Source organism: Megachile rotundata, chromosome 9, assembly GCF_050947335.1.
Source record: "Megachile rotundata isolate GNS110a chromosome 9, iyMegRotu1, whole genome shotgun sequence".
Classification (NCBI taxonomy): Eukaryota; Metazoa; Arthropoda; class Insecta; order Hymenoptera; family Megachilidae; genus Megachile; species Megachile rotundata.
The window spans coordinates 12,836,910-12,864,106 of record NC_134991.1 but is presented as its reverse complement, the minus strand read 5'-3'; the positions used below and the strand labels follow the sequence as shown (position 1 = coordinate 12,864,106).

The window sequence follows — 27,197 nt, the reverse complement described above, 5'->3', positions numbered from 1 at the left end:
AGTTACGAAGCGTGGGACTACCATTCATTACAATTACCACGCATGGAATTACTACACATTAGAATTACCACGCGTGGAATGACAAAGCGTTAAATTACCACGCGTGGAATGATGAAGCGTTGAATTACCACGCGTGGAATTACCAATCGTTGAATTACCACGTACACCTAATCGTATCGATATCAATTTGACAAATAAAGAAGTTACGGTTTTAATTCACGACAGTGAAAAAGTAGGTAGAAATTTTATGTACGAACAGAATAGAATGGTGGATGTTCGATAGAAGTTGAAGTGAACAACGTGGCACGATAATTTAACGCGAACAAACGGCCGTAACTACGAAGTCAGTCGTCACCTCGGTTTCCCATGAATTTCATTTTATCGCAAAACGCTCGTAAAATCGCTAAAATTAGCTAACATCGTATCACGCTCCTTTCGGGCGTCTACATTTATTCCTGTTCCCGGTAGCCCAGCGATATAAACCACGGCAATTCCGGAATAGAAACAATATCGTCATACGGAAATTGGGGTGAGGCGGAAAGGGATTTTAGTGCGTATTCTTCTTCGATGATTTAGGGGAAGAAAAACAGGGGAGCGAATCAACAACCTGTTGAAACGTATCAGGACGTTTCATAAATCTTCGCGTCTGTTTAGGTAAATTTTATTCAACGAAAACGAGAAACATTGTGTGCCTTTTTTCCTTCTTTAATTTATATCAAAGAATCTTCGATTTTGGCAAACTTTCCCACGTTAAAAACTTTCGAAATTGATTTCTTTGACCTTTGGAAAGGACCTGCGAATTAAAATTATACTTTCCGTATAATTACGTAAAAAAATCGAAGCCTAAACGGGATTCGTTAAAACGAACGAAAAACTTTTCCTTCTCGTTGAAACTTCCTTCAAGAGGAAAAGACGACAGGAACTAGTTTCCAACAAAGTTACCTCAAAGCGGAAGTGCACGTATAAAAAGAGAGGATGTTACTTTTCCAACGATAATGCATTCGAAACCGCGAAATCCTGTCTTTGTTAAGAAAAAGGAAATCGTAGCACAATTCTTGTTTAAGCGTTTAGAAATTTTCTTTATTGTTCTCGCCACTCTCTGAAGGTAAAATTTTATTTCATTACGCTCGTAACAGGTTCAGCGCCGCAGTGAAAGCGGACTGTGTGTAGTCAGACGTACTGAAATTTTAATGCGCGGTTTCCGTTCTAGCTACAAATAATTAATTTTCGAATTTAAATTCTTTATTCGCGGCTTTGGTAATGGCGATTCATTTTGCATAGTTTTTTATTTATTAAATTACGTTTGAGGAGTTGCAACGTTAACATGGCAGCCAACGTGTTAGCAATGTGTACTATTTAATTTAATTTCTTTCCTATTTTATTTTAAAGTGTATTTCATTTTATGACTTGTTATGTTACATGTAGAGTATACAGATATTCGTAATATGCGTATTCATTCGATTCAGAAGGTCGAAGGTCAAAAGGATCGCACCGAAGGATCAGAGATAGATATCGAAAGCGCGACCTCGATAAGTCTCGAGGCGCATAAACCAGAAAGGAATAGCGGAAGTTACAAGTGGAGATTTATCGAATGTCTGTTTCGTTTGATTTCCGAATCGAACACTTATCGAGGTCAAAAAACCGTCTGTACCAAAAACATCCTGCACACGTTCTCCAACGTTTTATCCTTTCGTTTCATTTTCGTTTTAAGTCTTAAATTCTCAATACAAAAATTCCTACAATTTTAATAACTAATATTTCACCAAAAATTAATTTTGTAAAAGTTCATAACTGCTCATAAAAACCTTGCAATTACAAACATTAGAAAACAAATAAAAAATGTCGAAATTCTTACTTACAAAAAATACAAAAATTATGTTAAATATAATACTAAAATTTGATGGCAAATTGAGTCACATAAACAGCGAGTAATCGACTGTCAAAACGATCGTAAAAATAATCGACACTACGCACACGCTTGTCACAAAAAGTACCGGTAAATGCGTACCAACACAAGGAGAGAAAACCAGAAAAAGCCGGTATTGAGTTTAAAACACGCGGAATTAAAGTTGTAAGAATAATTAAACTCACCATTTCTGCATCAGCCCTTCGTTGACGCTCCGGAGCGTCCCTTACGTTTCCGGCATCGTTGTGGACCGGTGTCGCTCCGTGGAGATGCAAATCGCAGCCACGTACAACGGAGCAAATGTCCTCGTCACAACAATCGTTTTTAAAACTGATGTAAAGCAACCGCGACACACGACGTACGAACGCGATAGACGAACACGTTCACCGACATACACACGCGTGAGGCGCGAGACCGACTGACTACCCATCACGGTTTTCGGTTGTGGCTCCATCACTAGCGCCACCTGTTCTACGGCACTGGCCTACCGATTCTGTATCGGACGTTTAATGCGTGCGCATCGCTGTGAATAATTTAACAACTTCCTCGTTTATTAGACGGTTTCTTTTCCCTTTACTCGGGAAACGACTTCTCAGCACGGTAATTGGTTCCCGTTTACAAATTGCTTCTTTGATACTTCGAGATTTCAAGGTAAGTGTCGTTTATTCTATCTGAGTGCGAACGATGCAATTTCGATCGCTTTCTCTCGAAGTCTCCATAATATGTTGTCTTATAAATCATAAACTTTTTATGGACTTTTGACAAGGTAAATAAAATTTAAATGATTGTGTGTTAACCTTTGTTGTTAACCTTTCCGTAAAATTGCGCGGGATAAAGATTGAAACGTGATACGAACGCTCCCGCTAAAATTGCTATTACGCGTTCGTAACTCGAGTATCATATTTGATTGTTAAAAAACAAAACACTCGTAGAAATAAATTGTAGTCTATGTAACTGTGTGATATATCCAGTGCAGATACGAATTTATGTACTAATACAGTGTACATAAATATTTCGTACACGAAGATACGGTGAATACGTGTTGGGAATCGCACGATAAATTAACTCGTACACATCCATCATGTCCGCGTTAACACGTTACGTTTCCGTTTACAAAGTACGAATTGTAATGCAAACAAAACTGAATAGAAGTTTTAATTTGTCGTGAAGTTCCGTGAAAGAGAATCTCGTAGGTAATTTAATAATTTATTGATGACAATTTACAAGCAATCTTTTTTATTTAGGCCATTTTTATAAAATTAGGTACATTATAATCGATTTTCGATACATATCAATTTTATCGTTGTTCAAAATCGCAATTCACTCGTATTTACTATAAATTCTACGTAACTTATTTTACTGAAATTAATGTACTAACAAACGAAAAATAAAACGTGACTAGCGAATCATGCAATAATATACAAGTACAAAGAAATATAGAAGATAATTGTAATGAATAAGAGAACTTAAATGTTCACATATAGCTTAGAATAGAAAATGAATTTTAGTATTATTCTATGAACATAAAATTTTAATGTGGTATGCTGAGCAATCATGAAAATGACATTCTTATCGACTTACAGTACTAAAATGTATGTACATTGATTATATATCAAATATATGGTGGGCAAGTTAAGAACTAATGAAGAATATTTAATATGTAATTGTACGTAATGTACTGTACATATTAAAGAAATAAAACAATTATTCTCAAGTACTATATAGTAATTTTTAGAAGTTTTAATTTTTGCATATTTTATTTATCTTATGTGAAACATATTAAACGAACAGTTTTGTTAAAACGCTAATAATATATACAAACATAAAAAATTATGTTTTAGTACATTATTGGTGTTGAATTATTTATATCTATCTATTCATTTTACATGAAATCTTTTTTTCTTTTAATTATTTGGTACTTTTCTTCAACATAGCTTTGTACATGGTATCATAATAATTTTATAATTAAACCTATAACATAACTATAAGCATGATCGAGTGTTTTATAGCAATGAAATCTATGTCATGAATACAATAATTCAACTTGCTGGAACATGTAGCGAAGTAACAATTTGTGTTAAGCATAAAACACTTATACACATTGATATACATGTATCTAAATGGAAGTTCTCTAAAACTGCGATAATCAAGTATATGTATTAAAAAACATATTTATATAATAAAATTTTTCCTAACATTATTTTACATTCGAAAATAAACATTTTTATATTAGGAACAAAGACTGTAGAGAACGATAAGAGCAAAGTTACATAGAAGAATAAAACATTTAAATGCCACAATTATTATCAATATTTCAAGCATAATTTAATGGAAATATTTGTTCTGTTTTATTATAATAAAACTGCTTTCTAAGCATTCGTAAAGAAGCAATACAAAACTCATATCACATTTTGTTGATAAGGTGACCACACAATATGGTTCCTTCCAAGTTATATTTCACCACTTCAAAATGCCTCTACTAATTTAAAATACAGCTTCGATAAAAAATGCTATATAACGATACGTGTCTCTAAATTTGAAAACGTTCTATTTACGAAATACAAAGTGTGTGAAAAAGTCTTTTTCCAATTTTTTATCAGTCTGTTAATTCTCCGACACGAAACAAACACAGACTTTTTCTGCGTTTACACATAATGCACAACCCACGAAACATTACAGAGACACCATGTTATGATTTTATATTTGTTATTGTGTTCTTCTCGACTTGTTGGAAACTCCGTAAAAAATTGAAGTTGATTTCGATTGCACGAATACATAGGATGAATATGAAAGACCGTGGCTCGATTGACCGATTATGGAAACAAGTGTTACACCTAAATGAAAGATCTTTGCATATCGTCCACATATTTCCTCACATAAGACATGAAATCTACCAGCGCCGTAGACATCGATTTGTCTACAATCTTTTGCGGTACCCAACCTTTCAAATTTGTATTATTAATCCATGTGAATCGACATTTATTCTCTTCGTTAAGAATTTCTTCTGAGGCCCAACAACTTATAGTGTTTTCAGCCCTTTAAAAAATATTCCAAAAATATTATTTTATAATATAACATAACTTTTATGGTTTTGCCTTACCTAACAAAATTACTACGTTGTGGTAAAGGAAAAGGCACCGATGTACCACTGCTAATATAATAATTGCCATACTGCGTACGGTGTCTTAAAATAACGAAGTCCCGTGCGCCAATAATACCTCCGCCATGAGGATTCGTTGCTTGGTAAATGATATCCGTATTTTCGTCAATATGCTGATCAAAAAAATGCGTAGAAATGAATCACTGTAATTATTGTACGGTTGCGTGCAACGAAGGCTTTCTTAATTAATATGAAATGTAGGAAAAGCTCCCCTTAGGCCAATAGTAAACGACCACTTCTCCTACACTCACTTTAATCAAGTGAAGCACGTATTGCACCAAATATACATATTTCAAATAAAATGTTACCTGTAACTTTTTCGATTCTGAAACAAGTTTGTTCCACGATGGTAACCCTTCAATGTCGTTAAATAATTGATCGGCAAGTATACTAGCAGGGGCATCAATTATTCCCTGAAAAAGAACAAATGATGTTAACAGAATACTAAAAAGAAACTTATAAAATAACATTGCGAACTTACTACTATCTTTAAAATTCTGCCTTCTTTAGGACGGTCTACATAAAAGATAATATCACCATTGGACAATATACTTTCGATTTGCCAATCTTTAGATTGCAACAAATCATGGCAATCCTGCACTAGCACATTAGCCCTCCTTTTGTAATCCTCTATCTAAACATAGTTAAGAATTGCTTATAAAAACGAGATTGATAAGTCCATCGTTGTCTCAAAATATTCCTGTGAACGACTGAATACAAATTTTCGCGTACCATCTCTGGCGTGAGTTTGGGTAGAGGTTTAGAACCGAACGGCTCTCCCCCTTTTGGTAAACCTCTAGAGCTCCCTATTCTCCTTGAACTTTCATTCTCCTGATCAGAATGATCTGGTGAGTCCATAGGAGTAAAGAATGTACCTGCGGGAGGCTCGACGCTGGTGTATTGGCGAGTTTCCGACGTAACGCCTCGTAGAAGCGGTTCTCTCTCATTGCCCCCGAAATCTAAAGTCAATATCAAGCTTCCATTTACTTCCAGAAGACATATCGAGTGTTCTCCTATAAAATACAATCGCGTGTCATACGTCTAATCCAATTTCTAGCTTGAGTCTCTTGAGGTAGCACGCGGATGTCAAAGAACCAAGCTTCCACCCAGGACAGCACAAAGGATGTGAGGATAAGAAGAACTTGAAATACTGGTTGAGTGCATACCGACCACTGCAAACAAGTTGTGGAATAATAAATTTGTTGATAAAGTTTAATTCGATAATTACTTACATCGAAAAGAAACACTTTAGCGATCGAGAAGGCACACGTCGTAGCAGTCGTTGACTAGAAACAAACATCGCTATAATTTCAGCGATAAGATTTGAGTATTTTAACGAAATCCACTTACAGCTACGATGATCCAATGATCCAAACGAAGTAACGCGTAGAAGAGCAACAGCACCGTGAACCTGCAAATCGCTGCCATCTGAGGATATGAAATCCATAAAATCTCTGTTCACGACGAACACGAAATAATTATCACGAATCATTTCTCGAGCAACCTTACACCAAATACTTACCACTATATCGAACAAAGAGGTTTTTATGTGATAGTGGACTACTTGATTCATGAAAGCGGACTCCAAACTCTCCCCAGCGATCTAAAAACATGACGATTAAGTACGAAGAATCGATAAACCTAACTTAAAAACGATAATGTATTTTTACCATCGTACAAATGAGCCACATGAGAAAAGTGAGCAGAAGATCGAAGGTGACGAAGAGGCAAAAGAACCGTCTGATATTCGACATCCTCCCGTTCTGCATTACACCCGCGATAAGATCCTCGCTAAGAATGAAATCCGGAGTTCGGGTTATAGAGTGATGAGTGTACGAACTCCTCTGGGAGTTAATAGATCCGGTCAGCAAAGTCTCCGCGGCCGCTCTAATTTGCCTCTCGTCATCTGCCATTTTACCAGCCCGACTTTGATATCCGCGAAGACGATGGCCTGAAAAATAACACGGTTAGTAATTACTCTGTAATCGTCGGAAGAGTAACGTTACGCGCACAACTCTTATTGTTACGAAAACAGGCCAATTATCGCGAGTTCTTTCTTTTGAACGATTGCATTGTGTATTTACACTTTGCGATTTTTAATCTTTTCCTATGTACTCGAAATTGATATCTATATATAGATCTAGATCTCAATATTCTTGTAAATATTAATATTCGAAATATTGTTAATATTATTAAGTTATTTTTCTTTGTATTATCGCAAACAGTATGATAAATAAAACAAAGATCTTACATTTTCAATGTCATAGAATGACCTGCACAAGGGATTAAATTGTTACGATAGGTGTGCGATAAAACGGATGCGTCAATTTACAAGTAGATTAATTTTATGACAATACTAGATCAATCATATGACGCATGCAAGAATGCGAATTATCGCAGAAACTTTTCCAGAAATAACTGAAATGAAAGATAAGAAAAATGGGAAAGTGGAAATTCGATTAGCTCGCGAGAAATATTTGAATGAGTTCGATTTATGTGGGAATCAGAGACCTAATCGTTAGTATGTAAATATATGTGCATCGATAAACGATCATTCAGGGTTACTGTTCGAACAAAAAATATTGTGCAAGAATTTTATGTTTAAATAAATTATCGTTAATAAAGGAACTGTTACGAAGAGGTGTGTACCATTTTATTCATATACATAAGAAATTATAATAGAATAAATAAAATTATTTTAGCGACGAATTAATGGCAGTGTTCAGTCATTTAATGAAACATTTACTTAATATCCATTGATAAAAACAATACATGACGAATTATAAATACAAATTAATTACGTTTTTTATAAACAAAAGAAATGTATAAGTTTGCAAAGTGTACGAAATGCAACAGCTGATACGGTCGATGACCTTACGCCTACTAATGAATTTTCAAAATATAGACATTACGGTGTGTAAATGTGTACAATATTTTCTGTATCTATATCTTCCATCAATACATATTTATACGAATGATCTAACATAAATCCAGAAAAATCAATGATAATACATTGATAATGATAGACCTCTAACAACGTATCCTTCAACTGACAATTAATGACATTCTAACCTCAAAATTTACTGAGATGCTTTGTCTTTATTTAACGTCAAATTTTTGTAATTGCTCTATGATAATTTTCAGTAATTTTTGCTGAAAAATCTTCTGCATAAAATACATGCTGGAGTGTTTCAATAAGTATTAAGCATAAGGAAGTCTTCTAGCTATAAAAAAGTGTAATGGATTGATGACTTTTGTTTACCGTTTAGGTTCTATGTATCCTCATAAATCCAATTGAGCTGTTAAAGGGTGAGTTATCGATGCGTTGTTCTCGCGCATCATCCCGTGAAATGATATTAAAAAAAATTAAATATTTTAAAAAGCACAACAAATATCACGATTGTTCAATGTAACAAGACTAAACACAAAGAAAGTATACTGTATCTATATGAATTTCGTGCGAGTTTTCCTTCCGAAAGGCGGCGACGCCATTCAACAAAAGTGCACGTGGTGCCATCTTCAAGTTCGTTTTATGATTACAAGTTTGTGATCAGAAGAAACTTTTGCAAATATTTTGGATCTACTAAGCACTTAAAATTAAGTTATAAAAAGGACAAATTAGAAATAATAATCCTGACTTTTATTTTGGTAGAATATATTATCATATTTCATTTATATTATACAAAACTATTATACAGATTCTGTTATTTCCACTTCAGATAACATATTTTAATACATCTTGTACAGTAGCGCATCGACCGCAATAAAATTATAGTAATCTTTAAACTGAAGTAAATGCAAACATTAAATTATGCCCTTTTAAAGTTTCAAGTAAATGTGAGGTAAAAAAGTATTAATAATTAATTGCTCCACTGGTAGTATCAAGCTGGAAGAGTGAATGATCGTAAGGAATCTTCAGGATGAGTTTCCAATACTGCTGTAGTTCCAAAGTTAAACGGTACGGCTATACCGCCGTCCACAACTAAACCGGCATCATAACACTGTGATCTTACTATTAATTTATTACAGAACCCACGGGTTTGCATTGTCTTTGGTACTGGCCATATATTGGTTACTATCATATCTCTTATAGAATAACATATTTTTAATTCGTCTGAAACATATATAAAAATTGAATAAAGAAAATTTACACTCATGTTGGTTACACTAAAACAATATATGTACCAGCATTAACTTGTAAACTTTCGTTAAAGGTAGAACAAATTTTGTCAATTTCCTCATTGCTGAATTGTCCCTTTTTGTTTACAAGATTCAGTATCTCGTGTACTATTTGTGGATTAACGCTATTTATAGATTTGTACCAAGATGTCGATCCTGTTCCTGTGCTTACGCATATCCCAGAGCTTTTCACGAGACGATAGTCGGGTTCGTCATCTACCTTTATGAGCAGAGCACTTGTTCTAGCCGATAGTATCTCCGCTATAAAAACCTAATGATATTAAAAAAGAATTGCGTTAGTAATTTATAATATAAAGGTACACATAGCCGCTGAAGACTCTTACTTCGTTCAACGCTAACCAAGGTAAACGTCTTTCCTTAGGTAAATTAGGTGCGCCTTTCTTTACGTCCTCCGTATAAAATCTGTAAATGTCAAACAATATTTTACAATATACACACACGGTTTAAGCATAGACATAAGAATTTAATTGCATTACTTTTCGCAACCTGTAACACGACCTTTTTCGTGCGCGTGAAAAGGTGGGTTCCAAATATCATCACCTATAATAGTCGTCCGAATTCTTCGTCTCATTAATACATTATAATGGCCGGCCTTTAACATTTCAAAAATTTCGGGTATTCTTTTGGTGTATTTTGGTGGTAATAGTAGAAAACCTTCGGATCTTTCCGGAAATGAATTAATACCTATTATAGGTTTTTTACTATCGAATATTAAATTTGATGCTAATAAGAACGTGCCATCACCGCCGATCGGAAGAACCAAATCGGCCCAATCAAAATTCGCGATATCAAGATTTGCCCTACAAGAAATAATTAATTAATAAAATTTGATTTATTTATTTGATTTAATATAAATTATACCTGTTTATTACTCTGTACTCTATATTCATTTTTTTCAGATATTTAATTACTTCATCTTTCACAGCTATGGTTGCAATATGACTAGCCATCATTAGTTCATAATCAGATCCTCTTTCCTGCAACTTCATTTTTAACTGCTCCTCATTCAAATCTGGTTCTCGCAGTTTTTCGAAATGATATCGCGACAATTTTTTCACGATAAGCACCCGCTTCGGTACAAAGCTCGACTCGCTCCGCAAGAATACTCGAAGATTGCAAGCATTGTGCTTATATGTTTGTAATCGCTGTAGAATTCCTGAAAATACAAAATGTATTGGAATGTAAATAAAATATTTATTAGATAACAGGCAGCAATAAATATAAAAAAACATTTAAAGCAGAACCTTATTAAATTTTATTCATTTCTGCAAACGATTTCGCGGTTTACTTGTGACATAATTACATATTTTTCAAGGTCTCAAGATACGGAAATTTCAATACTTTTACAAAATCCAAAAATTTTTAAAGATTCGTCAAAATTCCGAAATTAAAAATTCCAAAGTAGGTGTTTTGGCTATAGAATAATAATTAAATTGGGCCATTTGGAACGCTTCGGATTAAAATATGCACTGACGTTGTTATTACAAATCGTCATTTGTTTTGTGAGCTTTCATTGGAGCTCGTTGACATCGTACTCCGTTGCCAATGGAATCAAGAGAATACTTGAAGATTTACTTACTGCCAGATCTTCGAACGTAGCTGAGAGTCGTCATCGCATACTGTTTCGGAAATTTATGTACAAGTGCGAATAATAATGTAAAACGAGAAACATTAAGTACGTTAAAGCGTTTTTAACCTCTACCGGTACGAATACTGTAGTCACGCGACATGTACGTACAAATACGTTCACAGTCCACCGTGAGAGAGATAAGAAATGCTTTCGAGCGAGATAGCAGAACTGACAGCAGTATGGCCGATAGCGGGAAATTTCAATCCGTGTAAACTGATAAGACGATTGAAGTTTGTGCAAAGAAAAACACGTTGAAATGGATAAAAAGTAAAATCGGTGAGAAATGTAAGTTGGAAAAGAAAGAATACTTCGTGAAATTCGAGCGATTCAAATAACAGAGAAAAAAATAATTTCACTGTACAGATACACGCTTCGCTTACACTTTATTAATTCATTTGCAATACATTAATTAAGTCTGTTTAAATAGCATCGAGGCATACCTAACGTATGCCTTCGTTTATACTATAGACAATCATCTAACTTAAACACACACGCTCTCTTTTGTGTCTTTCTTTCGATTAATTCTTTCTCTCGCTCATTCTCACGTATTTTTCTCTCTCTCGCCATTTCTCATTTGCGCATATTTTTTCCATTTCTCTTTAATAATCTGTTTTCCATTATCGATATCATTTATCGTTATTGTTATTACCATTGTCATTATCATTATACCATATAATATATCATAAGATCGACGTTAAAAACTAAAATTCGTATAAAAAGCGTCGTTATTCATACTAACAATGTAACTGTACTATTTAAATAATAATTGAATCTTAAAAAATTATTTGTTCTTGTTGTTCTTGTTGTTGGTTGGTGGTGGTGTGTCTGAATGTATGAGATGTCTAACGCATCGATTATAATATATATATACGAGGGTGCAAGGCGTGCATAAAGTTAACGTACACGTATAATGTTTCTCACATGTACGCTCGTGTTGACGTATATCCTAAGAACGTTCAGTAAGATCGTGAAATGCCCCGACATTGCGCTTCATATCAAATCATAATAACATATCTATCGAAACTAACGATTGTCACAGGGTGAAGTAAATTAAAATTCATTGATTTGCAGGAATATAAATAAGGGGACTCTGCGGTGAAATCAACAAACTTTGCCAGCATTGGCAGGTCATTTAGAATAAAAAATCTTATATGAACAATTCTATTGCATCTATGAGACGATCCTCGTAAGTCATTTGACTTATGGGGTTTATGAGGGTTAAATGGAAGGTTTACAGTTGATAATAAATATTGATGAACTTCTGTTAACATTAAAGATGATCTCGATGGTATTAGGATGCGGTCAATGAAAGCTATTCTATATGCCGTTATAGCAACTACCGCAATGAAGATACTGAGAATCGGTAGTATTTCTATATTCACCAAATCTATCATTTTCACGATACATTGTGGGTGGCCGGCATTACATTTGGCGATTTCATCGTGGAGCACTTGTATACATAGCTATTCACAAAATCGAGCATTATTGCTTACGAATATGTTTGTATTTTATTGGCAATTTGCACACAAGTACGATCAATTGCGTGAATAACCATGTATAAGGACCACCGTTACCATTGGGCAAACGAGGCACTTCAAATTTTGTAATTTATCCAATTTAGAAATTCACAAGTTTTCCAAGTTTAGAAACTTTCCGAATTGAAAAACTTCTATATTTCTGAAACGATGTCGATTTTTGCCCCGAGTTCCGCAAACTCTAACGTCGTCTGCAAATCAAGAGATACGAATTGAAATAGAAAAGACGCGCGCTTTTACTCGTTACGATCTTACCGATCTGATCGTTCTTGGATCGACGTCAGGACGACGGTACATCCGTTTCGTGTCCCAGCCGCACCCCGCACATCTCTCTCGAATCATCTTTTACATCGTAATCGTTTCACGCGGCATTTTATAATCTAGCTAATACTTTTACATACTACGAATGTTTAGCACATATCACTACGGCCGAACCATTTAATCTCTCCCGCTCTCTTCTCTGTCTCTCCCTCTCACGCTCTCCCTAATTCCACTTGAATCTTCGTTATTACATAGCTAAACGCTATTACGAGCAATAATGTACATCAATTACATAAAAAACAAGATATTGTTAACGTTTTATTCGTGTTTTTTTTTTAAATCGTTTTATCGTTCGCGCGATGGTCACACTTACGAAGGTACCGCGGCTTATCAATATTAATCCAAAGAATCACTACCGACACCACCATCATCCTAGATCATCGTTATCGTCGCCATCATCGTCCATACATGGTAGCATGGCTCTAACAACGCCCTGACGCACGATATACATATATATTTCGTTCGTTTAAAAAGTATGCCTTAAAGTCGAATCATCGTCACCTCATCGGGGTACACTGCGTGAGATTATTACACATTGCTTATAATCCTAGATCGAAATCGAACATCGCATTAAAAAACTCGCGCGCGTGCTACTTCGAACAATCAAACAACGAGATCCTATCGCTTGGAACTCGACGCGGATAAAATTCTCCTGCGCTTTGCATCCGTAGTTAAACGCTCAACTACGCAACGTGAAGGATTAAAACTGCTTTCCTTTAATTTCGAGAAACGAAAAACACAATCGTTCGTTGGCCTGCCTACCTTGCCTTTTTCTCTTTCAATTGTGGCTACGCGTTAAAGCGAATTGCCATTCAACGTACACGATGAACACACCATAATGTTAAATTGAATTTCTTAGATATTGCTTCGAAACAAGATATTCGAATCTTACAGCGTTAATTTCAAGCGCGAATTAAAAAAAGTGTCGAAAATGCTCACACACAATTATCCGAAAAGACTGTTAAACAATCGAGATGATTGGAGAATACATGTATGTATACGATATATACATATTCGAATTTTTTTTTTTACAAATTTCGCTTAATTCGATAATTTCGTTAATACCGTCAGGAAATTCATTTTCGACATAATAATTAATCTTAAACTTAGAAACACATATTACCCCGTTTCTGCGGAAACAACGTTCCAAACCTACATGCAAGAATCTCCAAAGTTTTCTGAATCCTCTCTCAAGATTCACGTCGAGTTATCGAACATCTTCTCCGTTCGATGATAAATAAATAAGTAGTCAAGCGAATTAAAAAGAAAAAAAAAGAGAAAAGAAACTGAAGGGTAATGAATCCGTGGAATGGCATCAACTCCGTCCTTAACTGGAAGATTGACTTCGTATGTCATCTTGCATCCTGTTGCATCTTACTCTACAGCAAATGTTACCCTTTATTATCGTGCTGATTTTCGTTCATAAATGGGCAAAGATGTGAGTGTTCGAATGTTCGCGTGTGACGTGACTATCTATATAGTATACATGTACACTATATTCATATTTATACATTTATATTTATATTTATATATTTATATATGTATACCTCTGCTTTTTCACATTCATTATCTTGCAAAATATTTCTTTTGCCGACGGCTCGGCGCTAAGCCTGTATAATACAATCGCAAATTACATCTCGTGTTCGCTTAGGCAAAAATTTACTTGGTAAGTACAGTGACCATCTGCATTTGTGTGTATTCGTAATTAATAACTCGAAGGGGGATGGATGAGGTCGAAGACTACGAACGAATAAGACGCGGAACAACTATCCAAAACACAATAATCAATTAATACGCGTCGACTTTCAACGAAGCTCCCCGAATCACAAACAGTTAATCTATCGTGACAGCTTCCGGTGCCTATTTCCGTTACCCTACGCGCACGATCTCCGAGTTTCGACGAACAGAATGTGAAAACTCGTCGCTAAAACGTAACTGGAAAAAAGAGAAGTACGAAGCCGTTGAAAATATTCGTCGTACCGTTTCGAGTATTATAAGTGTATGTATCTATGTTCGTGTACGCATGTAAAGGATGCGAGAAGAGTCCACGCGAGCGTCGATTACGGCGAGAAACGGAAACAAAGAAGTCTGAGGAGAAGGCGAATGAACAGAACGCTCGTAACGACGCGCACGAAGATGTATCCGCATTTTATTTCCTTTTATTAATAACTATCAGAATCGAAGATGTCCTGTCGGCCGCTAGAACGAGGCCAACAAACGTGCAGCGGGGAAAACGGGTGTCGCCTTCTCATTATAGTCTCTTCGAACGAAATCTCTCTCTCTCGAGCGATCTCTCCTAGAGCCACACTCGGCTCCTAGTAATAGAAGTGGGCAAAACTGTTGCAGGTGTTACGAGAACGGACCGAACCTCAGCTATGCGTTTGCGGATGTGGGGGTGGCGCGCCTGTAATCTCGGTCCAACGCATTTCGAAGAAACTGCGCATCCCGTGTCCAGCCTTCCCCACGGGACTGTCGTCCTCGTTGAATACCTCGCAGTTGATGAACATCTGTCTGACATCGGCGCAAAACTCATCGCGAGACTTGTACCTGTGTATCGAGAAGCACTTCTTTGGAACATGTTCATAATTCCAATGGTTTTTATTTTTTTATGTTTCAGATTTGAAGCTGTGACGATCAAGTTAGAGCGTTTCTAGAGATCTTAGATGATTTTGTATGTATTTTTTTTACTGTTTTTATTTATTTTTTTTTTTTTTTTAGGGAAAGAGGCATTTCTAAATAGAATACGTTCAATTAACTAGCAGTCGGTGGTACGCGTGTAACTTACACGGAGTCCTGCAATTTCTTCTTGATCGTACTGAGATCCATGGGTGTTTTAATAATTTTCTTGTAGGTCGGAAACTGTTTGGTGTTCACCGGCAAAAGGAACGGCCAGGCCTCGTCCTGTTGCTCCAACTGTTCGAGTAGCACCTTACAAGGAGCCAGCTCTCGTTGTTGTTTCTTCGTGAGCGTCCTATTGTTGCCCTCCTTCCTCGGCGAGGCGGTAGGCGTTGCCGGTTCCGACGAACTGACGTCCTCTACGTGCGTGTTCGATGCCGTTGACGGCGTTGGACTGCGACGCAAAACAACAGAAATTATTTGCACCATTAGCTTTCGCTTTTCGCACGAGGTATTGTCCGTCATTTTTATTAAGCTTCTGGACGAATACGACTCGACAGCGTGTTTTTCTGCTTGAGACCGGCCACACGCACATTATTACACACACACACGCGCGTTGTTCTCGATCGAACATATTTATCTCATCTTTCTGACTCTTTGTCTTTCGTGTTTATATTATTATGTTTCGCTTTTTAGTCTCTCTCGCCGTCTGCTCTTTCGAAGCGTCGAGCAATCAAAATACCCATCCCGTTATTATAGTCGATGATCGTGACACGCTGTACAAAATGGTACAGGGTGTCCCCCGACGAGGAGGGGACCCGACAACAACACGTTTCACAGGGGGTAGAAAATAATCGCTCGAACGAAGACAAACCTATTTTATTGACGATTGCTTTTTATCGTGTAGATTTATTTTTGTATAGTTATAACCTATCGTGGAACACCCTGTATGATGCGAATATTTCCTTACAACAATTATCGACGAGTGTATTTTTGACACGGGCCGAGGATGTAAGTCGGTACGATAATAATCGCATTAGAAGCGGTGTTCGTTCGTTTGTCTAAAAGTTTATGCTTTCTTATTCGATCAGAAATTATTAGTTTGTTCATCGTTTTTACACGTTCCTGTTGAATGTTATTGAATCATCGTTTCGTAGCTTATCTGAGTTTCTACTGTACTTCGTTACGAAACGTTGTTAAATCAGCGAGTTGACAATGTTTGGTTTTTGTTTTTTGTTAACGTAATCACCTAGCTGGTGGATGATCAGAACTTTCACTTTCTCTGGTGCCTCCTCCTTTGGTATGACTCCTTCGACTACTATTTCTCTTCTTTGGTTGTTTACTGTGGCAATTAGAACAATACCATTTTCCCCTTGGTATCTGGAAGTATAACAATGTCAATTAGTTAGAGATATCCGCATACTTCATTGCGATTATGTTGCCTCCGATGGAACGTTTGAACTCTTAAAGACAGCGGTATACAGCCTTACAAAAAATATATTGCCTTACAAAGGCTTACAAAAAATAATTCTCTGAATTTATTTTGACAAAACTAAAGTTTTCTTTAATTTCATAAATTTGGAAATAATATATATCAAGACATATCAAATGATAATCATAAGTATGTCTATGTCGAAGTTCAGTTCAAAACTTTAGCGTGCAGTTATGGCTCCCAGAATTAGATCAGAAATGTAATCTAACTTCAGAATGATCACTCACTTTTGGCATAACAGGATTATGGCAGTCGGTATGATAAGCCCGTGGACAGAGTTCACATAGCACTAAGTTTTTACCAACTCTTTTTCCGCATACCAAGCAATTTCGTTCCCCTGTTGCTTTGTTCATGCACTCGTGACAATACCTGAAACACGATTTAAGATTGTCGAATTGTAGAACAGTATTGTTCAGATTGTCCTGTGTGTTTCGAGATGCAAACTTACCAGTCACCATCAGGAATGTTTTCCATTTTTGGACGGAAACAGTAAGTATGATAGCCGCGATCACAACCATCACACAGTAGCAGCTTGTCTTCGTTATCTCCACTGTGACAGAACTGACAGTTCTGTAACAGAAGAAGGAAAACTTTCTGTCTTAAAATTCGGAAAGTTTGAAGCGATTTAATCTCAACACTTCGACGACATTGTCATCAAAGTATCAAGGATCATCATATCGCGCAAGCGTTTGAAATAAAAAGAAAACGATGCGATAAACGTTATTATGCAAAGTATAATAATTGATAAGGAGATAAAAGCTTATAGGTTCAGGATAAATTTGAACGGAATTCATATTTCAACGTGCACAGTTCTCGTATCACCCGAATTAAAATTGTGACGAGTAAATGAAATGTCTGAACAGGGTTGCATTAAAATGATAACATATCATCGTTCAGAGAGTATGTATCATAACCAAACGTGGAAATAACCCTACAGAAAAGGAAAATACGAAGCGTCAAAGGAATAAAAATTAGTAGACGATAAGCGGCATATTTCGTTGCATGCTACCGTTACGTTAAACTCTAACCACCATTTAAGTTGCATGAATGCTGTTAGTTCTCTGTTAATCGTACAATTTTATGACAAGATTTATGACTGCCGCATTACTCGCACATCGTAAAGATTACAGCGAATTTATCAAAAATCCCTTTGTTATTTCGTTTGCAGACATTTCTTCAAGAAATTTTTCTCTGGTTGCCATCATCTTAGAAAGCGATATCTCTGTGATTCACTGTACATAGGATGCTCACTTCAATTGCATGATTTTTGAGCTATTTACAACGATGTGATATGGAAGTAAAATTGTTAATGAATGGAAATGAGAACTTGAAATTTTTTTAATTAGAACACATGGAACACTATGAGCCACTTATTATAAGGATCAGGTTCACCCTCCACCTATTTATAGCAACAAGCCCGCCCAAAATCAAGAATAATTTTCACATCATCATAAATGTCAAAGAAACCCTGCAAAGCACAGTGTACACCCAGTACAGGAAGAACAGAAGAAAGAGTTTCCACAGTGTGAGGTAGAGGATAAGTTTCGGTTAGTAAAGTTAGTGCGAATACCCACAGAGGCCTGAGAAGTAGTCAATAGCTGTTTGTACTGAGTGGTAGCTTTGAGTGAGACGCAGCGGTTTCGTAGCTTGACGCAGACCGAGTTTCTAGCTGGTGTTAGACTCACAGCCTTCATGATGCTCTTGTCCCAGGCGATGCTGGCCTCCAGCATGTACAGTGCCATGGCGAGCTGAGCCGATGTGTGAGCTCGTGCTGTTGCTTCTCGCCAGTTGTTCAGACCTCTTGGAGTCGTTTCCTCCGGCGGCACCGGTGTCTGATTGCTCTGATCCGAATTACTCGAGTTTGCGTTTGCAGCCGCCGCCTGTTCAGCCTTTAGGGCTGCCAAATTCGGATCGCCCGTACTGTAATTCAACAGGAATCTTGTTAAAATTGTTCTTTGATATTGTAATGTTATACAGATTGCCTCAAAAAATGATGGAAGGTTTGGTGATTTGATATACAATGATGGAAGTTATCACATGTATGTCTGATGTATACTTGTGTAATAGCTAAATGATACCTATGTGACGGGATACCTAACTGATGGTGTACCTAAATACTCCTTTTCTGAGACACCCTGTATACCTATAAATACAACCACAGCCTTACCAAACGCCTAACGGTGGTTTCAAGTATCTCCTCTCTATCGCAGCTTCCAAAGACAGTAACCTTTGTCGCGCCTGTTCGACAGCGCTCACTTTCTCCATCTCGTTCAGTTTCTCAATTTCTTCAGCCTCCTCGGTGCCCGCCCGTGGAGGTAGCTTCCAGCCTTTGACCTGCATGCTGGCATTGGCGACCTTGTCCTCGAGAGCCTCGACCTGTTCCAAAAGTTGCGCATCCACGCGTAAGGCGACTTGCTCGCTCCAGTTCTCAGGATTATCCGGTTGCGGGATCGGTGTATCGGGATCGTCAGGTGTAGATTTCAGTTCCGTGGCAGTTAAGTTGCCGGGGTCCACGTTGATTCTACCTGTGACGGCCAGGAAGGACTCCATGGTCGCCCAGGTTGTACGTTTTAATTCCTTCTCGCGAACACCGCGGGAATGAAGGTGTTCCAACAGTTCTTGAAACGTGTCGACGTCTTGTATTCTCCACCAACCGTATCGCAGATCTGAACATATTTTAACGATTATTGAGTGTGTCTCATAAAACTGGTGTAGGGAGAAAAATTAGTTGACTGAATTGTTGGATCAGGGTTAGAAAAGTAATTTACCCTTTGGTACTGGTTTAGCCTCTCCCGGAGGAGGTAGACCGTGTACTTTCAGATACTCCAGCTGCGCTGCTTCGTCTTGGGTCAGGATCAAAGGTGCTGGACTATCGCATCTGTCGTAATTTGGACTAGCCGGTGGAGGGAACACTGGTATTCTCAGCTCGGTGGGTTCAGCTATTCCAAATATCTGTTTGGTACTCGGTCCTGGAGTGTCGCAGGTTTCTCGCGGTAGAATCGAAAACCAGTTGAACTCGTTGCTGTTATCTGTAATTCATTAAACAATAATGTTAACTTCTTAACTTAAAACAACAGTCCCAAATAAATTCACGATATACTAATTGAAAATTTATTTCAACACCTATCAAACATTACTACAAGAACCTACTAGACGAAGAACCTACTAGAAATAAATGTGCCGTTCAGTTCCTTTCCATTATGAAGATTGTTAACGTGATTGAACTTGTCGCCATTCGGAATCGTCTCAACGATTTTATCTTCCATCTTCACATTAGGCTTCATCTCTTCGTCCATCTCTTCGTGCTCTTTCTTCGTCTCCTCCTTCGTGTCCACATCCATGTTCACAACCTCTGTCTCCTGTTTAATTTCTTCTGAAGTGACGTTCGTCTTAGCGTCCGTCATCGAACCATCCACATCAACCTTCTTCTCCTCCTTCACGTTCGTCGAATTCTCCGAGCCACAATTTTGCACAGGTTCCTTCTTGCAGTTCACATCCTCCACTTCAGATTTCGTTTTATCCAACAAAGGCTTCACGTCCTCTTCTTGTTCGTTCGAGTTAAATTTCTTCTCCTCTTTAACATCGTTCGGAGCCTCGTTCTCTCGATTCTCAGCATTCGACTTGCTCTCCTCTTGATTCGCCTCCGACTTCGTATCTTCCACCGGCATGTTTTTGTACTTTTCATCTAGCTCAGCCTGGAGCTCTAGGATTTCCGGTTCGGCGCTCTCCATAGCCTCCACGAAGATACCACCAGCGCAGGCCAACTCCCAGTACCTTCTCCAGTACCTGTCCTGGCCAAATATGTGCGCTCGCAGTTGCTTCGAGGAGCTGTTCAGTTTCTGCAGCTGCTCCTCTGATTGCTTCAATAGTTTGTCCAATTTTTTGCCAAGCTCTTCGCCGGACAGATTCTTGTCTTCCTCCTGTGATATTGAAAATAACCTTTAATATAATCTGTATTATAAAAGGGTAGTGTCTGTGTTATGTGGGGAAGTTACTATCAATATAATCTTTTACAAACCTAACTCTAGCATACTTAGCAAAATCAATCAAAATATTAGATGCTCTACCTCTTCAGGCTGAGTTCCTTCGCTCTCGTTCTCAGACATGTCCTCAACCTCGTCCTCGTGATGGATCTCATCAGGAGTAGGCGTTGTTCCCACTGCCGTCGATGTGGTGTTACCTTCCTCGTCGACTTCCTTCTTCTCGATGGTAATGGTGTCTCCGGTCTTGTTCACGATCACACCGACTGCTTCCATACGCACCTTTCTACTATGCAATTGTCTCAGCCTACGCAAAAGATCAATAAATTAAATTTCAGAAAATGAGCATCTTAACAAGCTGTTGTCTGAAGGTTGACTTCAAGGATACTAGCACATATATGTTCTTAATTCAATAACCACTAGCCACATATATGAACATTATCTTACTGTCCTGAGTACTATTAATGCTTTCGACTTAAAATAAAATAACAATTGCACAACAAGATTACTGCTACTAAATTAATTACTGCTATCTTTACTTTGAGTGACCATATGTGAACAACTTTAGTCTGAGTCACAGACTTACTTTCTGATCTTAGTATCCAAAACGAATCTCTCCTTCCTAAGTTGTGCCACCGTCTCCAAGCTCCCTTCGATCTGTCTGATCACAGCCTTGTTCTGCAACAGCTCGTTGCAGAGGAACGCGAGCATCTGCGCCTTGTGCGTTGGATTCAGAGCCAAGAACGGCTTGTCCCTCAATCTTTCAGACATCCTCCAGGTTTCGTTGTTGTGCAGATGTTCATAGAACTGAGCGTTCTTTCCTGAACAGGTCGAAGCGTAATCTCCACCGTTCTGATGATGATCGGCGAACTTCTTGTCGCGTTCTCGTTCCAGACAGACCCCGGTCAACGCTTTCACCTCACCGGTGGCATTCGCGTACAAATAGATTCGTAGCACCTCGCTGATGTTTGCGTGCGTTATGTCAGCTTGTCGTAGGCTTTGGCCTAATCCTGTGGTGTGTCTAGCGGGTTGTGGAATTCCTGGGTCCTCGATGGCGCATACCAGTAGGTGCGTCATCACTGATAACATTTCTTCTTCCGCTTCCTCGTCGTTGAGCAGGGCTAGCTGGAGACTCTTTAGACTCGGGAGGGAGTCCATGTCTAATCATTTTATTGGTGGAATTTTATTAGTTGTGGTAGTGCAAGTTTGGTATTTTATTTGAGTGAAATGTTTGAGAGGTGAATAGCGAGGGATAGATTGCGGAGAGTAGGTTCTTGTCATGTTACCATGCGTGGAATTATTACGCGTTGAATTATCACGCTTTGAATTATCATGTGTGGAGTTATGACGCGTGAAGTTACTACGCGTGGAGTTACTACGCGTTGAATTACCACGCGTGGAGTTATTACGCGTTGAACTACCACGCGTGGAGTTACTACGCGCTGAGTTACCACGCGTGGAATTACTACGCATTGAATTACCGCGCGTGGAGTTACTACGCGTTGCATTACCACGCGTGGAATTACTACGCGTTGAATTACCACGCGTGGAGTTACTACGCGTTGAACTACCACGCGTGGAGTTACTACGCGCTGAGTTACCACGCGTGGAATTACCACGCGTGGAGTTACTACGCGTTGCATTACCACGCGTGGAATTACTACGCGTTGAATTACCACGCGTGGAGTTACTACGCGCTTAATTACCTTCGCGTGGGGTTACTACGCGCTGAGTTACTACGCGTGGAGTTACTACGCGTAGAATTACCTCGCGTGGAATTACTACGCGTTGAAATACCACGCGTGGAGTTACCATGCGTTGAGGTACCACGCGTGGAATTACTATGCGTTGAGTTTCGATGCGTGGAGTTACTATGCGCTGAGTTTCGATGCGTGGAGTTACCATACGCTGAATTATCACGCGTGGAGTTACTACGCGTTGAATTACCGCGCTTGGAGTTACTACGCATTTCTAATTTTGTCCAATTCAGTATTATAGAACATCGACTATAGATTTTCCCGTCCTATATCACTGCCCATGGCAACATAACGAGACTCTATTCTGACACTTCAAGTCTTATGAGACGTACTACATCTAATCTTATCAAATCAATTAACGATAATAAAGTGAATCACACGAAAGACAATAATAAATATTGTCTCACCAAAGCCTAAAGTCTCTCCAAAATTATGCAGAAACTCGAACACCATAACAATGTCCGCGAATGCTTGACCCGACAACTTGAGACCGGGTATTCGTTTAATTTCTGGCAGTGGTCTATGATCTGTAACGAAACAACCGATAAAAATAACAGCTTCTACAAAAACAAAATAAGTAAAACGTGTATTTGCGTACCTGTTAATTCCATATCTTCGACGGGTTTCCTGATCTGTTCAATGAGTTCCATCTCCATCTTCCTCTGTTCAGCGCGTTTCTCTTTCGTCGCGATTCTTTCAGCCCTCGCCTCTATCCGCTTCTTCTCCCTTTCCTCCATCTTCCGACGATTTTCGAGAGCACGTACCAACGTCATATGTTGTCTCCTTCTCTCCCTCTCCTAAAGACAGTCCGCAAGTTTGAACGAGACGAAACGAAAGGATCGTGGACAATGTTCATGCAGCAGCATCGACAAAGAAATCTCGTAAATCCCGTTGGAAAGCACAACTTCTGACACGCACGGGCTACGACAAACTACGTTCCATAAAAGTCTACCCGACACGAAAAAAAAAAAAAATTAAATAAACGAAGAGATTCGAGACTCGTTTCGTTCGGAACACCGTGCAACTGTTATTTACCCAACCACACTGTGCAATGTTTCAGGCTACGATTAAAATGTCATCGGTCGATGTGCATCGATGTTCGCACAGCGATTAATTTGTTTATTTATCTAGTTTATAATTCTTCGAGAGACACGTACAGTTTCGAAGGCGTGAACAAAAGCGTGGATAAAGCGCCTACGCTGGGTGCAAATGATTTATCATCGAATGACTGAACAGAGACATGTGTCACCGAAGGACTGGTTAGTGGATTTCTCGACAAAGCAGTATGTACAGGGTTGCTAGGTCGCAACCTATTTGATACGTCATTTTAAATAAAAATTAAACCATGTTTATTTGAAATGAATTACCAAATTTATGTGTGTGTTAGTTTTTTGACATCTTGCAGTCTGGGTGAGAGGAAAGTACTCTTTGGTAATGTTTTTCTTTTTTGAGGATGAAGGTGAGTTGTATAAATTAAAGTTTCGGAAATTTTTCCTTTGTGAAGTATGTTATAGAATTGTGAAATTATTTTTTCTTTTTTAGTTTTTTTAGAAGTCAGTGAAATTCAAAAATTGAGATGATGTGAAGTTTGATGAATTCAGCAATTTGGATATATAGAATTTGACAATTTGATAATTTAACATTTTGATGATTTTATACTTTGACAACTTGATAGGTTGACAATTTGACAATTTGACATTTTAACAATTTGACAATTTGACAATTTGAGAATTTTACTATTTGACAATTTGACAATTTGAGAATTTTACTATTTGACAATTTGACAATTTGACATTCTGACAATTTGACAATTTAACAATTTGACAATTTAACAATTTGACAATTTAACAATTTGACAATTTAACAATTTGACATTTTGACAATTTAACAATTTGACATTCTGATAATTTAACAATTTAATAATTTGACAATTTGATATTCTGACAATTTTACAATTTAACAACTTGACAATTTAACAATTTAACAATTTAACAATTTAACAGTTTAACAATTTGACAATTTAACATTCTGACAATTTAACAATTTGACAATTTGACAATTTAACAATTTAAAAATTTGAAAGTAAACACACAGCCTTATACCTAACTTTCATCCTCAAAAAAGGTAAACCTCGCCACTTTCCTGCCACCCTTATTGTTACTCAAATGTGTCGTCCAACACAGCGAACGTCGATTGCCCGAAGAAAATGTACAAATAAACGTGTACACATAAATCCGCGAGAAATCGACGAAGCTGACGGGTGCAGATTAGTTTCAACTATCGATTCACAACCGAACTTTGACAACACAACTTTCAACACGTCATCCAATATCCGCAATTCCTCCCGATCATAATGAACCTTCCAATCTAGATATTGCAACCTCAAACAAATGAGACGATTAATAAAATACCGTGAAATTTTCGTTCGATAACAAAAAATTTTATCGAATTTCGTTGAAAAATTTTATTTTGAGATGACGGAATTGAAAGTTAGTGAAATTCGATTCGTTTCGTGTTTTGTTTTAGTGAGTCTTCGTGTTAAACTTAGATTTGGGTATGAGACATACCAGCTCGACGGTGTAGAGCATCTCGCGCTGCTTGGTGAGCTCCTGCATGTACATCTGCGGCACAAAACACATCCACAGTCCACCAGTGCTCAAACTACTTCTACACGATCAAAAACTAAACAGCATATCTCGCTCTCATTTCTTAGATTTCGTAGATTATTGTTGCGGAGAAACGAACCGAAAGAATAGACGATTCCTGGTATCAATATTTAACGAGTCACAAATGAGCTACTCTATGATCTGCTACTTCAAGACCAAACTCACACCCGTAGAAAAATTGAACAGGAGAGCTAACGGTTAGGTAGTGATGGGTTGCTTTCGGTCATATTGCACTTTCGCTGCAGCGTTTGAGAAATTTGAGAAGGGTAGGTTTTCAAATTTTGTGATTTCTGCATTTGTAGGTTTTCAAGTTTTTTAATTTTTATATTTGTAGGTTTTCAAGTTTCCTAATTTTTATATTTGTAGGTTTTCAAGTTTTCTAATTTTTATATTTGTAGATTTTCGAATTTTCTAATTTCCACATTTATGAGTAGGCAAATTTTCTGATTTCTACATTTTCAAATTTTTTAATTTTCTAATTTCTGTATTTTCAAATTTCCAAGATTCCAAATTTCTACATTAGCAATTTCATAAATTCCTATTTTCTCACATTGGTAGATTCTCAAATTTTCTTCCCACATTTTCAAATTCCCAAGTTTCCAAATTTCCACATTTCCAATTTCCTACATTTTTGAATTCTCACATTTCTAGATTGCTAAACACAAATTTCCAGAGGACCCAAATTTGCAACTGGGCAAATTTTCAAAATACCAGCTCGAAATTTCTAATGATCATCTTCTGACCATCTTCAAATTCTCAAAATATCTGGTATCTAAATTTCCACTACAGCGAAAGTCCGCTACGTCCAAAGAACTTAATGTTAAACCTTAATTTGATCGTCAAAAATTTTTGAACTGCAGAATTTGTAACTAAAATCCCATCACTTAATGTACACGAAACGCGAAGCAAACACGTAAACAGAATGCTCCATAGCAATTGTCGATATCAAAAAATATTTTTCAAAAATAGATGAATTCTCCTCACCGTCGTAAAAAATACGCGAAACTACAAATCTAGCAAAAAAGTAGACAAAATATCAAGTACAAAAGCTAGATGAATAACCGAAGTGAATAAAAGTGAACGAAAGAATAATCCGAATGATTCTCGCGTATTAGTGTAATAAACGAGATGAATTGTAAAGCGTATGCGAAGATCAAAATGAAACGATGGCTAATTTCTACGAAAGATAACACACACACGCACACCGTCTAAGTTTCTACAGCCAATGACAGTCGGAAGAAAAGGAGGGAACGATATGGTGGATCATAATCGATTAGCACTCACCTGTTCCTTCATCATGACTGCTTGCTGTCGCTTCAGTTCTCGTTCCTGGGAAATCAGAGAAAATACTCGTGGTCAGTTTTCCGGATTCATTATCGCCCTTGTGAAAACTACCGACGAAGGATTATTCATGGGTCTATCTGAGGCATGATTCTTTCTGTTTTGTTACCTGGATTTACGCTGAAAGTTTTGAGATATATCTTCTGATGCATCGAGTTTAATTTTTTATTTAAAGTTCAATTTTTGGAATTTTTATTGCATTACATTTTCGGTTATTTAGGTTTGTATTGTTACTTTGTGACTTTCTTTATTTTATCATTAAATTAGCATTAAATGTGCGGAGTTACTACGTGTGGAATTACTACGCGCTGAGTTACCGTGCGTGGAGTTACTACGCGTGGAATTAGCGTGCGTGGAGATATGAAGCATTGAAGTACCACGCGTGGAACTACCACTCATTAGAATTACCACGCATTAGAATTACCACGCGTCGAGATACCACGCATTAGAATTACGATGCGTGGGACCACCACGCATAGAATTACCACGCGTGGAATTACGACGCGTGAGATTACTACACATTAAAATTACCATGCGTGGAATTACGAAGCGTTGAATTACCGCGCGTGGAGTTACTACGCGTTGAGATACCA

General features: G+C 37.5%; 4 protein-coding genes across 25 annotated transcripts in view; all 4 read right to left on the bottom strand.

The window, feature by feature from the left end:
• Dgk (diacyl glycerol kinase 1) overlaps positions 1 to 2,338 on the bottom strand; it is a 107,485-nt gene extending 105,147 nt beyond the window's left edge. The window contains exon 1 of one of the 2 annotated variants that reach the window (XM_076535215.1): positions 2,092 to 2,338. The gene's annotated coding sequence lies outside the window, so the exon portion shown is untranslated. The remainder of the gene's footprint in view (positions 1 to 2,091) is intronic. The other variant, XM_003705005.3, reaches the window with a different exon arrangement.
• Positions 2,339 to 3,125: 787 nt separating this feature from the next.
• Positions 3,126 to 8,576, bottom strand: Start1 (Steroidogenic acute regulatory protein-like). Its single transcript, XM_003704992.3, has 11 exons — positions 8,329 to 8,576; positions 6,737 to 7,017; positions 6,589 to 6,669; positions 6,417 to 6,494; positions 6,299 to 6,352; positions 6,106 to 6,238; positions 5,799 to 6,025; positions 5,548 to 5,700; positions 5,375 to 5,479; positions 5,007 to 5,179; positions 3,126 to 4,942 (listed from the first exon to the last, which is right to left on the bottom strand). Exons 2-11 carry the CDS (start codon positions 6,977 to 6,979, stop codon positions 4,741 to 4,743), a joined length of 1,449 nt encoding a protein of 482 aa, XP_003705040.1. The 5' UTR covers positions 6,980 to 7,017; positions 8,329 to 8,576; the 3' UTR covers positions 3,126 to 4,740.
• Positions 8,577 to 8,704: 128 nt separating this feature from the next.
• Positions 8,705 to 11,050, bottom strand: LOC100883479 (NAD kinase 2, mitochondrial). 2 transcript variants are annotated; one of them, XM_012289299.2, is made up of 6 exons: positions 10,846 to 11,050; positions 10,128 to 10,422; positions 9,743 to 10,066; positions 9,590 to 9,668; positions 9,252 to 9,516; positions 8,705 to 9,180 (listed from the first exon to the last, which is right to left on the bottom strand). In XM_012289299.2, exons 1-6 carry the CDS (start codon positions 10,877 to 10,879, stop codon positions 8,948 to 8,950), a joined length of 1,230 nt encoding a protein of 409 aa, XP_012144689.2. In that variant the 5' UTR covers positions 10,880 to 11,050; the 3' UTR covers positions 8,705 to 8,947. The 2 variants fall into 2 exon arrangements, with proteins under 2 accessions (XP_012144689.2, XP_076391341.1); XM_076535226.1 differs by lacking the exon at positions 10,846 to 11,050 and adding an exon at positions 10,511 to 10,732.
• Positions 11,051 to 11,260: 210 nt separating this feature from the next.
• The window catches only part of LOC100883255 (bromodomain adjacent to zinc finger domain protein 2B), a 182,530-nt gene continuing 166,593 nt past the window's right edge, over positions 11,261 to 27,197 (bottom strand). For 12 of the 20 annotated variants that reach the window (XM_012289301.2, XM_012289300.2, XM_076535194.1 and 9 more), the window contains 15 exons: positions 26,548 to 26,592; positions 25,165 to 25,218; positions 23,196 to 23,394; positions 23,005 to 23,124; positions 21,427 to 22,000; positions 20,928 to 21,147; positions 20,027 to 20,780; positions 19,629 to 19,889; positions 19,028 to 19,526; positions 18,435 to 18,780; positions 17,309 to 17,430; positions 17,088 to 17,229; positions 16,618 to 16,748; positions 15,538 to 15,822; positions 11,261 to 15,299 (listed from right to left, as the gene is read on the bottom strand). In XM_012289301.2, the coding sequence (XP_012144691.2) occupies positions 15,122 to 15,299; positions 15,538 to 15,822; positions 16,618 to 16,748; positions 17,088 to 17,229; positions 17,309 to 17,430; positions 18,435 to 18,780; positions 19,028 to 19,526; positions 19,629 to 19,889; positions 20,027 to 20,780; positions 20,928 to 21,147; positions 21,427 to 22,000; positions 23,005 to 23,124; positions 23,196 to 23,394; positions 25,165 to 25,218; positions 26,548 to 26,592 (3,930 nt within the window). In that variant the 3' untranslated portion in view covers positions 11,261 to 15,121. The remainder of the gene's footprint in view (positions 15,300 to 15,537; positions 15,823 to 16,617; positions 16,749 to 17,087; positions 17,230 to 17,308; positions 17,431 to 18,434; positions 18,781 to 19,027; positions 19,527 to 19,628; positions 19,890 to 20,026; positions 20,781 to 20,927; positions 21,148 to 21,426; positions 22,001 to 23,004; positions 23,125 to 23,195; positions 23,395 to 25,164; positions 25,219 to 26,547; positions 26,593 to 27,197) is intronic. The other 8 variants (XM_012289315.2, XM_076535196.1, XM_076535197.1 and 5 more) reach the window with 4 other exon arrangements.

Coding starts and splice junctions, on each gene's coding strand:
- LOC100883479 (XM_012289299.2), bottom strand. CDS start 10,879: ATGACGACTCTCAGCTACGTTCGAAGATCTGGCA. Junction 9,669..9,742: donor CGTGTTACAGGTTGCGAAAA/GTAATGCAATTA, acceptor TGACATTTACAG/ATTTTATACGGAGGACGTAA. Junction 9,181..9,251: donor AAGTTTACAAGTTAATGCTG/GTACATATATTG, acceptor TATATGTTTCAG/ACGAATTAAAAATATGTTAT.
- Start1 (XM_003704992.3), bottom strand. CDS start 6,979: ATGGCAGATGACGAGAGGCAAATTAGAGCGGCCGCGGAGACTTTGCTG. Junction 6,239..6,298: donor CTAAAGTGTTTCTTTTCGAT/GTAAGTAATTAT, acceptor ACTTGTTTGCAG/TGGTCGGTATGCACTCAACC. Junction 5,480..5,547: donor GCAGAATTTTAAAGATAGTA/GTAAGTTCGCAA, acceptor GTTCTTTTTCAG/GGAATAATTGATGCCCCTGC.